Below are 11,811 nucleotides of genomic sequence, written 5' to 3' on the forward strand. Positions count from 1 at the left end.
CCATGATTTGAGGCATTCCGTCGCCTCAATACTTTCAATGCCCATGCGATTCCTACGGTCTGTAATAGTGATCTTTGTACCCGAAAACAGGCGTTCTGGCTCCGCCGACATTACCGGAATGGACAATACATCTAAAGCCATAATAGATAGAGCTGGGTAAGACTTCCTTTGAGTAGGCTCAAGCCACCAGGATCGAGGATCCGTCACTTCTGGTACTATTGGAGCAAGAAGATACTTTGTGTACTCGTCCTGACTGAGGCTGCTCCCTTTCCTCTGCTGCGCCCACTTGTGAAAGGAGTTCTTGACCTTATTACCTGCTTCTGACGTCGAGTAGGGACTGTAACTGCAGTGGATTTATATTCTTTGGTCCAGAAATCCAACATTTGTTTCCGACAAGGCTCCCGCCAGTCTGAAGGCCAATTGTTGTCAATATAGTCCCACTTCCACTGTGGAGATAATACTAGTGCTGCAATATAGACCGGCGATCTGTCCGTCAAGCTGTAATACTTATCCAGCTTGGCCCAGCCGGAGTTGCAACAAGGACTCATGAACGGGTCATCCGCATATTTTTCCTTTGCAGTCTCAACTGCTCAAGGAGGAAGTCCATTGTCGGCAATACTCTGTCAATGGTTGCATCGCGACCTTCTGTCCCTGTGGTGGCATCATAGAAGAACAACAGGAAGTCCTGGAGCTTTTGCAATCCTTGCAAGTCCTTTTCCGACAACAGGTCGTCGCTGTTCTCTTGATACTGGTGGCAAAAGAGGTTGATCGCAGTCTTGAGCTTCGTTGCAGTACAGATCATCGCATACCAAGAGTTCCAGCGAGTAGAGTTGTCCCGTACGAGGTTGCGGCCGCCACTAAGCTCTCTGAAATTGGCCAAGCGTTGTGGGCTCCGCTGGATATATGCCACGATATTATGTAGTTTCCCAAGAGGCCCCTTTCGTCGCCATTGCTCCATCTCGAGTTCCGTGGGCGTTGTTAAGGCGCTCGTATTGTTCTCATCCGCAGGAGATTCATTGTTGGTCTGAAAGAGAAAGGACTGAGCGGCTAGGTTTATGATATGGCCGTTGCAGCGCAGGCGGTAGTGTTCCGCATTGTAGACAATCTGATACTGGTCGAAAAGTACTATTCACGGGCCACTTAGCATGGGTCACGGGCTGTAAATGCATTGTGGTCTGTAAGCCCCCACTGTACAATGCGTGAGCTGGCCATATGACGTACGTACGCGTAGAAAGAGCCTTCATCATTGTACCGTTGTTGTCTGCATTGTCCATCATGAAATAGCCCACCTTGGAGGCAATTCCATAGTCGTTAATAATTTCCATAACACAGTCTGCCATATTTGGGCCCTAGTGCTTGCCGTCGAGTTCTCTCAAAGCCAGAACGGAGTATTCTAACTGGCCGGATTCGGATGTATAGTGTGCAACAATGCCAAGAATCGCAAGGGCATTAGGCGAAGTCCAGAGATCAATTGTGAAGTGTACTTTCGAGAGAGCTAACTGGGTCTCGCGTTTGACTCGAAGTTTCTGGGTCTCATATGTCCGCAAAGTACAACTGCGTATGGTTGAAGGAGAGTTTGGCAGCCAGTTGCAGTGATGGATAGAAACGTATTGAAACTGAAACCGAGCTTAGTATCAGTTTCAGTCACTGAAACTGACGTCTGTCTTGGCAAAGGCAGCAGGGTGGCCTTTGCCGACGACCTTGATGCAGGCGGAGAGATTCCACTATAATTTCCATAGCTGATGAGACTTTGATTGGGCTGTGGCTGCCCGGCTGCTGTTCCGTATCTGCGATCAATTCGCAGACGTAGGACTATCACGTGAATAATATGGCCGTGTATATTACCATATATTGTGATCATATCATATTAGCCTTATATGATATGGTGAGGATCATGGCCATATCATATATGATATTGTTGCTTCCTGGCGGCGGAACCAGTAGCCTGCGAATGTCTTCAAACAGTGGCTGAAATAGACCTCACGTGAGCAGGCCTCAACACCAACACAGGCGTACGTTATCTATAGCTAGATGAATTCAACAAGCATCAAACAAGAACCAGTTACGAGTACCCCAAACCGCGTGATAATTATCACCCGAATAGAAGCCTTGCGCTTCCAACAGTAAAGCATCGAGACAGAGGCTGAGGGTTTCTGGACAGATGTTGGGTGTGAACTGGCGTACAAAGATGGCGCACTCGTACCAAAGCCAATAGATTAAGCCGAACCGTTTCTAACATTGCTTCCTCATATTGAGAGGAACAAGCCGGCAAGGAGAAGCGAATGTGGGGAGAATTCGTGCCGTGGCGGGTGGTGCCACTGGCGTCAGGGTCCTTTTTTTTTTCACCTAGGTTGACAAGCTCCACCGATCCAGCCATGTCAGCTAGAAACATCCGGACCGACATCAGTGGCCAAGCTCCAGGGAGCTATTGACGCCAGCCACTCTCGCGCGAGTCATGGACCTGACCACAAATGGCGTGCCTCTGGGTGGGAACCACGCACCAAAGCCCGGCGAAAGTTAAACACCACCGATAGAGACCACCGTTGTTTTCTGCAAAATCCAAGTTCAGTCACGAAGGCATAAATCAGGAGTCAATTAATGAGGACAAATTGCTACCAGCGCTGACATCACAAACAGCCACTACCAAACTTGACCTCTCTGGAGATTCGCACGACACATGTCTCATGTGTTGTATTTATCCTGGTACTCCTGTTCGCGCTCTGTGTTAAGCCACTTGCAATATTCGCTTAACCCGTCACCATCCTTTTCAAGAGCATTTTTGTCGCCACATGTTCGTAAATGTCCAAGATCGTAGTTTCATTCACCCGTTTCGTTTAATCTGGGGCGACAATCTTCAGCGCCACATCACATCTACCCCAGCTTTCCCCGCTCCCACTAAGAGGGTTACGGCGAGACGAAAAGCGCAATCCATCCTGAAATGCGGTTTCGAGAAGGCAGCCGAACCTTTCGAATTTATCCGACGGTCATTTGGAGCTGAGCTGAGACGAGGCAGAAAAAGTTGAGCACGCCATGGAAGGTTCAGAGGGTTGATGACAACTTCTGGCTCAGTCTACGGAAAGATATGGAGACCGTCTGCACGTGGAGTTCTTCCGACCTCATACTACTTGACCTGGACAGCTGTTTACTGTGTCACACTTCACGACTTGTTTGCATAACTGGACGACGATCGGGCAGAAGATCCCCTGTGAATCGGGCAACGAGAGACTCTTGATTTTCTATAAAAAAGAGTGGAATTATACGAATACTAAATACTTTAGAATACTGCTGCCTTGCAGGCAGCAGTATGATAATGTTGTTGCCTCGTAGGCAATACCATATTGCGCTTGCTTTGAATGAGCGACTTGATCTTGACATACTGTGAAGCGATTCCGTGCTGGCAATATTGTACGCAGTCCCGGGAGGGTGCCCAAATGGACTATGCCTGAACATAAATAGTTGGGTAACTTGGGTTCCCAGAAAACTACCTAAGCACTCAACCAGTGGAAAGGGTCACAGGTTTGCTGAACTAGAACTGCGGATCTTGTCATTAAGCGACAGCCTTTAATTCTGTCACTGTCCATCTCCTGCTGGATACTGAAGTCGTGCTCGTTGCAATTAAAATACTACGTCACCCCTGGCACTTAAACTGGTGGTTCAAGGGTAGCATCAGCAGAAGGCTGAGAGTCCGCGGGCCAAGCAATTACATTATCTAAGCGATAGAGCTCATTTTGGAGCATATCTTCTTGCCACGAGCAGGATCACGTAGAACTACGCAGAACCATGGTCTATCTTATATGGATTCCGTGCAAGAACCTGCCGTTTCCTTGATTCTTGGTCCCTCAGCTCATACTTGGGCATTGTAGAGTAGATGAGAATTCCCCACCTGTCTGTCACACAACACGATTGATTGTATAACTGGACGACGATCGGGCAGAAGATCCCCTGTGAATCGGGCAACGAGAGACTCTTGATTTCCTACATAAAAGAGTGGAATCATACGATAACTAAATACTTTGGAATACTGCTGCCTCGCAGGCAGCAGTATAATAATTGCTGTTGCCTCTTAGGCAATAGCATACTGCGCTGGGTTTAAATGAGCGACTTAATCTTGACACACTCCGTGGTTGTTGATCCCTTGATCCGAACATCCCTTGAGGTGTTGACCAGGTGCTCCAAAGCTTGTGGACCCGGATGTCCGAGCCTGAGGTGCCACTTTCTGGCGTTTGCTTTCCGTGCTCTTCTCTCCGTCCAGGAGTTATATTGATGTCGTCGAGAAACAAATGCACTTCTTATTATTCCTGGTGGTATGTCCTCTATCACAAACTGATCGTAGCGATCAACAAGATTGCAGATGATGGTGTTCTTTCTGGATCTCAGACAATTGAATCCAGGGCGGTTATCCCACCAGTAGCCACGTTTCTGAAGCTGTCGGAGTGATACAAGATTGCACGGGAAGTTCTCGCACAGTGCAACATCAAAGAGGTCAATAAATCGTCGACCTCGAGGACCTTGAGTGCAGATTACAACATTGCCATATCCACGGATAGAAACTCGTTGTTCCCCAGCGAAAACATAATCCCCTGGACCAGCTTGTCGGAGATCATTGAATCGTTTAATATTGTTAAAGATGTGAATAGTTGCGCCCGAGTCTAACAGGGCTGAGTCTTTGAGCGGGTAAGTCGTGGTGGAAAATGCAGACTTTAACAATTGAATTGCAAAGCCCGCGGTAAATTCTCCAACCACCCGTCCGAGTCAGTCGTATGCTTCGACAAGATTGACCTTGTTGATGTGTTTTATGTCATCTCTTAGACTTGCGTCATTTTTGATCCGATGCTCAAAGGCATCGCGTACAAGCTTTCTTTCCTTGAAGCGTTCTGGTGCCAGCTTAGGGAAAGCGTAATAACACTTCGCCAGTTGATGAGCACCATCACAAGCCTTGCATAAATCATCGGCTTCATTCAGGGTAGTTGCCCGTTTTCGCCTCGATGGCTGGCCATCCTTTGACTTCCGCTTGCGGGTACCCTCTTGGGCCGGCAGTGATGTACTCGTCGCCGTTCTGTTACGTTATGAGAGTCATAGTTAGCCAAATTTAATATCGTGGCGCACAGGTAATTACTGATGATGAATTCATTGTTTTTCTTGTTCGTTTTCCTTCTCTTGGCAGAGGGGTTCACGTCATTTATCTGAGTTCAGAAGCATAACTACCAGCCTTCTGATAAAATTCCAGGTGGTTGGCCAGCCTCTCATCTCCTGATATCTATGATTTTATGACATCTAGCAATTACTCCAAGTCTGCTTGTTCAATTAACAGAGGCAGTTTTATCCGACACGTTCCCTCAGAGCCCCGACTCGGTGGTGACGAGGGTCCTGCTTCTCCAGCCAACGTTGGTCCAAATGCTCCCCTCACAACTTTGGAGCCTTTTTCTCCTGAGTGTAAGAGGATTAGTCGCTCTGCTTCTTTCCGCAGATCCTTTGCAACCTCTCCGATCGTCAACGTTTTATCTTCGAATTTATCTTTATAGATTCCTGCATAAATTGTAGCCCAATTGCCTAGGATAGGTTGGACGGCCTTTGTCAAGTCATCAAACCAAATGTTCGGGTCTTCTACTCCTCCAGTCCTTCTAACCAAAGCATGGTTAGTGGCCATCTCCCACGTCGTGATCCAGGCTGCAAAGTCTTTTGGAACCTTAGTGAGACTAGCAGTAGCTGACTGTGTAACGGTCCAAGCGAGTATATTGACAACCAGCTAGGAGACTAGAACAAGTATCCAAAGCTAAGGAGGAAAGAAAGAAGAGAACAAGAATGCAAGAGCTCGCAGAGCTCTTGTAGGCTTGTGAGCTCGCTTCTGCTAATCTCGCTTGTTGCTGGGGGTTACCAGTGACAAGGTTAGAGACGAAGGCGAGAGCTCCAGCCGAGCCACCATCGGGCTCAGCCCGTTACAGACTGGTACATCCTTCTCGCAGCAGATTGTTGCTCTCTTTCAGTTGCACCCACACTTGTCTTCAGGTTTGCATACCATGTCCGTAGGTCCCACACAGCACGAAAAGAGCTCTTACGCAGCCCGTAGTCCACTGTGTCAGTCACCCAAGCCTTCAACTTCTCACAGCTGGTCTCCTGCTCTTTATATTCTCTGTAATCCTGCTCGTACATCTTCCACTCAAATGTGAATGACGCCTTGTCGTCGGCAGTCAGTTCAGATAGGTTACGAGCGCGATGGGCAGTATCTGTTGTCTCTGGAAGCATAACCATTGGCTCCCCTGATGGCGTATGGCAGGCTATAGGGGTCACTGTTGCAAAACCCCAAAAACCACGACGAGGGTGCCAAATTCGGTTAGCGGCGCTAGTGCTTGGCGCACGGTACATTGCTCGATGTACTTCAGCCTACATTTCTTAGTTTTTTGGCTTTCACAAAGGGGCAATGTCATATCAGAGGGTCCGCGGCGGACAAGCAGGGTTCTATTTTATTTCACTCAGTGACTTGACACGTGAATGTGGTGGTTTAATTATCCTCATTCTCTTCTTCTTCATCTTTCACTGGTTTTGGTCTGTCACGTAGTAGTAGACTTGCTGGGCTTACTGACCGTGGCGGAGAGTCCTTGACTTCCACCACCTCATCATATGGGCCAGGAAGTGCTGGAGTTTTAGACCTGGCTCGTTGCTGGGTCCGAAAGGGGTTGGCCAAGCCGCAACGACCACAATAGTTGGCGCTTGTATATATGGTGGTGAAGAGTTTATAGTGCTTCTTTCCATCTTGGATGCAATAAATATGCCCAGAGGGGATCTTTGAAGGATCCATTTGGCTTGACGAGAGATGAGAGCAAGTTGAAGGAGACGAGGAGAGGAATCCTGTTTCAGGCCGAGCTTTTCAAGGAGAACAAAACAACATCGTCCTTCCTTACGGTGGATGATGTCGCTAAACCAGTTTAAGCAGGAGGCTGCTGCGCTCGTCCGCTGCTGATGAAAAGTAGAGTTAGTGCAGTGATTCTCCGTCCGCATCGTGATCCTCATCGCGAGATGAACATTGTCGCCAGCTCGTCCTTCACTATTGTGCATTCAAATCGCGACTATAGCAACCGAAATTCTTGTATTGACTTTATATAGAAAGATCAATTGAGAATTGTTGAGAAATGAATTCGCGATATGGCGCTGAAAATCATCTCTCTAGCGGCAAATGGTTCGCCATTTTACAGTTGACGTACCGAGTAACCTCAAGTGATCGATTAGACTGGCAGCAGGCCGCGCGAGCCCGCTGCTAATCCGCGGTACATGTTTGATGGCGCTTGAAGTACCCAGATGACTAGGGACGTAAGACCCTAAACCTAAAACGAAACAACCGGGGGGTTTTGCAACAGTGCTCCCTATCGCCCACCGTAATGGCGACTGACTGATAGTCTGGCTTGACTGCCCACCTTGGCGGGTCTGCCTTCCTGTCTGGGACAGGTATTCTGGGTCCAGTATTCTAGCGGGAATCCTTCTGTGGTATGCCCCTATAAGGGGTCTTTCCAGCTTTTCCATCATCAAAAGTTCACTGTCTGGGTCAATATAGTCCCATAAGTGTAGGCTAATCGCCTTTGTCTGAAACTCTTCATCCCATCGTGCCCAATTCTCGAAGGTCTGCAACAGCACTGTGACGGGTTAGACCCTGAAGGAGACTCGGCCGAAGGCCTCGTTGCGTCGTCACGATATAGTTGATCGCGACCATGGTCGCGATACCCATGTCCAATGGTTGCCTATACAACCAACGTCATGGTCAGTGCACGTAGAGGATATTACAGGAGAGACCCAGGGGATCTCTCCTTTTATTTCGATTAATTCTTCCTCTTTGTAACAAGATCGTTAGGTAGATTGAATAAGTCTTTCCAAACCCTCACAAGCACCTTTCTCTGTGAGTGTAACGGTTCAAGCGAGTATATTGACAACTGGCTAGAACTACTATAACGAGTATCCAAAGCTAAGGAGAAAAGGAAAAAGAGAACAAGAAGGAAAGAGCTCGCAGAGCTCTTATAGGCTTGTAAGCTTGCTTCTGCTAATCTCGCTTGTTGTTAGGGGCTACCAGCCACCATTGCGGCATGGAAGGCGAGAGTGCAAGCCGAGCCACTATCGGGCTCAGCCCGTTACAGTGAGGCATTATCGTTCGCCATGATGTATCTTTTCGTATAAGCGCGATCGACTCGAAAGCGTACTGAGACTCTTAATTGTTAGATACACCGGGGTTATTCCAATTCACGATGAGTTATGTAATGATTAATTGATGATCTTATTGATTCATTCTTGTAATTGTTCTTGTGTGATTGTTGTTGGAGCGGGGTTGGGCTGCAGCCCAACCCCAAGATACTCAGCCACAACTCATATCGTTATAGCTAATGCTTGTTCCCGTGAACTGACTAAACCTCGCTAATTCACTCCTCAGTGTCAATCTAACACTAAAATGTTAGATTTACGATGCCTTACTTGGCTCACGGCCAAGGTAATTGATGAATTATAGAATTATTCATTTAGAAACTGATGAATCTGATGTTATTCTTGTTCCTTGTTCTGCTTCAATTTTCTGTGGGCGGGGAAGTCCTTTGCTACCCTTCATCCAGACAGCCACAGGCCGCAGTATGAATTTGCGCCGCTTTAGTCGCATATTCTCGCCAATCTAACATAAAATTGAAAATTGGCTATAGCGATAGTGGCGTGTGGCAGTGCGATCAGGCAGGGGAGACAAAGTCTCCCCGCCCGACAAGAGCCCAGAAGATACAAGCGTCAAGGAATACAATCATCAGTTTTCGGCTTCAGTAATCGACCACAACCCCCCCTAGTGAATTAAGTGGGGCATCGTGAATCTAACACCCGGCCACAACCCAAGAGGAACGCCACTGACGCCACCCAGTCTGCATCCCACCATGAGGGATCACAACCAGCAGCCCAGAAGGATCTACAAATGCTTGGATTTTATACCCACGTGGTGAAAATCTTTACGCCACCTGAGGCACAGCACACGCCCTATCCCTATCTGCAATCCCCACTTCCTCCCACACTACTGCTGCACGCCCAACGAGTTCTCGTAATAAAGTGGGTCCTGCCACGAGTAAATACCTTGATGGCCTCCATAAGTCCATTGTGGAGATGCACTTGATTTCAGCTTTCTCCTGGCAGACCCATGCACATCAAGTTTAAGCCTAAAGCCTGTTGGAGGCCTTGACATACGATGGCACAGCCACTATTCTTCCCACCCAACAAGAGGGAAGAGTGAGGCAACGGGCGATCCATGAGGCGGTGCATGGGAAACGACACACACGGCCAGAAGTCAAGACTGATCGTCTCAACATGCGGAGTTAATACCCACGAGCCTAATAAGTAGGTGGTCTGGTTTCGAGAGCCCAATGTATGATGGCTATAGTTCTCTACGGCGCTTTTAAATATATGGCAGCAAGACTGTGGCACGCTTGAAGTCATCCTTTGCAGCTCGAATCTAACAGAAGCATTTTCTAGTGTTAGCACTTCCGTGTTGACATTCTGTACTCCACCAAAACAAGAGAATCTAAAACTGGATCACCGCTATATACTGACTATTTGTGTCTGGTAACTAGCAGCTGCACCGGATTAATTTTGTTGTCAGTGAACAGATTATCGCCATACCTCCGGCTAGTTGCAGATGTCAACACGAACGAACAACTCCGTAACCCAGAGCGAAAGGGAATGCTCAGCAAAACTCAAACGCAAGTCCTGCCTCGATACCCAACAGGTTCATTATAAGTCGACCCGGCAGAAAACCCCTGTGGGATATAATCGGCATGGTCATGACGAGTTGAATCCTGCACATATTGTTTGTAGGGGTCATCTCCGGCACGGCGGTCAATGGGGCTGTGGCCAGGAATTCATCAACCTCGAATTATTTAATCGCCATTTACGCTCCCAAGGTGGGAGCCACTGTATTAAACCCTTATGGGACGAAGAGCGCATGGAAGGGGCCAACATGAGTTTCAGGAGCTGCTAGCGGCACAAGGCAATGAGAAACTGTTGGCGGAGGCTCCAGCAGGAAACGCCAGGGCTTTTGACGAAACACAATTTGTTGGAATATCTGCACCTGCGACTACGCATCTACCTGGTGTATCCGAACTCGGGAACGATGAAGCATCAGAGCAATTGGATGTGAATTGTGCCAGCTGTCGGGGCGACTATTGGCAGATTGCTACACCTGGCCCAGCATACTTATTCTGGTGGTATGCCTGTACTGCTGCGATGTCCAGCCGTTTTGGACAGTAGAGTCCCCCGTCGGATAATTATGCCTCTGTGATAGAGTAGGCAAAATCGGTGTAACTGCTAGCTGTCATATTGTCGGGGTATAAGATGCGAGTTATGCTGCTGCTGCTGCATACTTGGTGATGTGCATTAATCATGACAATAGCGTCTCGCGTTGCTGTACGAAGTTGACTCTTAATCGTTTTCTGACTTCTGAGGTCCTGTTCATTAATCTGATTCAAATAGTATCAACAACCAATTCGATCCGAAATAGGCTCGAATATCGTATAGCGGGAGCGCCAAAGCCGGTGTAACTAGAACACCAACGTCACTCCCTATTGAGATGAGGAGCGAGGCCAGGGAGTAGCGTAGATTTTAGTAGATGGGACTATACAACTGGGCGGGCTTCGAGCTAAACTCAATATTTGATGGTATAATGCGAATTAGATTTTAGACGACAGGCAAGACGTGCATGTCCGATACTGGTCATGCTTGTAGCCATGGCAAGAGACATCAAGCGCTATGGCTACAGAGAAATCTGCAAGCACTTTGGATCCAGAAACATCCTGAACGTTTCAGTCCTGGCTGCTCTCGCCGGTCTAAGGCAAAGAAACCTGTCTCATTTAATACCAGGCTAGAGAGCCAGTTACTAACTGAATTGAATACATTTTGTGTATGAGATACGGCACGGGCTGCTGCGCTGCGACCTTGCACTCCACTCAAATTAACGTAAAAAGGAAGATCCGCATTGGGCTGAATTTCTCCGCATTGGGCGCACTATCCCCATGGGGAGTTAAAACCGCTTTAACATACTCCACAAGAGAGCACAATTGCTCGGTTCCAAGATCGGGGATCGCAGCGCTGGAATACAAAGGTCTAAAGGTGGAATGGGAATATAGGCGTTTGGATGCCGCTCAGTACATCACGAATACTCCGTTTCCAAAAAAAAAAAAAAAAAGGCCCGGCGCATAAATACTCGTTGTCGATGAACGGTTTAACTAGTGCTGACACCGCCAAGCCAATAAAGTTTTGAGTGTTGATAAACATCCCCTAATTCACCCGACGGTCAAATGCAGATCTTACTTTTGACAATTTTGGTGGCTAGTGCGGCGACATGGAAACTCACGGCCCTCCATGAAAGGCAAGTTAGAGGCCCAGCGATACCCATGCTTCGTTGGACGGCTTGCTGTGGAGATGTCGTGGCGGCTAGGATCCTTGGCCTATAGCGCCTTCAATTCGCCGATTTGATGATACGAGGGTGCGTCAGGTGGAAGGATTGCGATGTCCATTCTCAAAAAGGACCGAAGCGGTTTGAGGTCGATGCCATCCCTGTAAAGTAAACCAACGCTTGATTGGGACTCCTGATAAACCCAAATCTGTGGGACAGATCACCATAGTACCCTGGTAAACTTAGCATTAAATCGCAACGATCGACGGACCCCTGTGAGCGCTTTGTTGGAACGTATAGTATGTGCGGCTGCAACCCTGATCGCAGGCCATCAATGTCTCATGGGCCGCCTTTCATTGCAGCTGGCGCCTCGCCTTAAAACAAAATACAGAAAATTAGTTGTAACAACCTAGTAT

General features: G+C 48.0%; 3 protein-coding genes across 3 annotated transcripts; 1 reads left to right on the plus strand and 2 right to left on the minus strand.

Annotated features, from left to right (window-relative positions):
- Nucleotides 1-544: 544 nt before the first annotated feature.
- Nucleotides 545-1,340, minus strand: VFPPC_18505 (hypothetical protein; the record flags this gene model as incomplete). The annotated part of the gene is made up of 2 exons (XM_022430103.1): nucleotides 545-1,125; nucleotides 1,226-1,340. 2 exons carry the CDS (start codon nucleotides 1,338-1,340, stop codon nucleotides 545-547), a joined length of 696 nt encoding a protein of 231 aa, XP_022284889.1.
- Nucleotides 1,341-6,573: 5,233 nt separating this feature from the next.
- VFPPC_17163 (hypothetical protein) lies at nucleotides 6,574-7,053 on the minus strand (the record flags this gene model as incomplete). Its single annotated transcript, XM_018294911.2, has 1 exon — nucleotides 6,574-7,053. One exon carries the CDS (start codon nucleotides 7,051-7,053, stop codon nucleotides 6,574-6,576), a length of 480 nt encoding a protein of 159 aa, XP_018135816.2.
- Nucleotides 7,054-9,930: 2,877 nt separating this feature from the next.
- Nucleotides 9,931-10,251, plus strand: VFPPC_18504 (hypothetical protein; the record flags this gene model as incomplete). The annotated part of the gene is made up of 1 exon (XM_022430102.1): nucleotides 9,931-10,251. One exon carries the CDS (start codon nucleotides 9,931-9,933, stop codon nucleotides 10,249-10,251), a length of 321 nt encoding a protein of 106 aa, XP_022284890.1.
- Between the last annotated feature and the right edge of the window lie 1,560 nt (nucleotides 10,252-11,811).

The sequence above is a fragment of the Pochonia chlamydosporia genome, assembly GCF_001653235.2.
Source record: "Pochonia chlamydosporia 170 chromosome Unknown PCv3seq00021, whole genome shotgun sequence".
NCBI classification, from domain to species: Eukaryota; Fungi; Ascomycota; class Sordariomycetes; order Hypocreales; family Clavicipitaceae; genus Pochonia; species Pochonia chlamydosporia.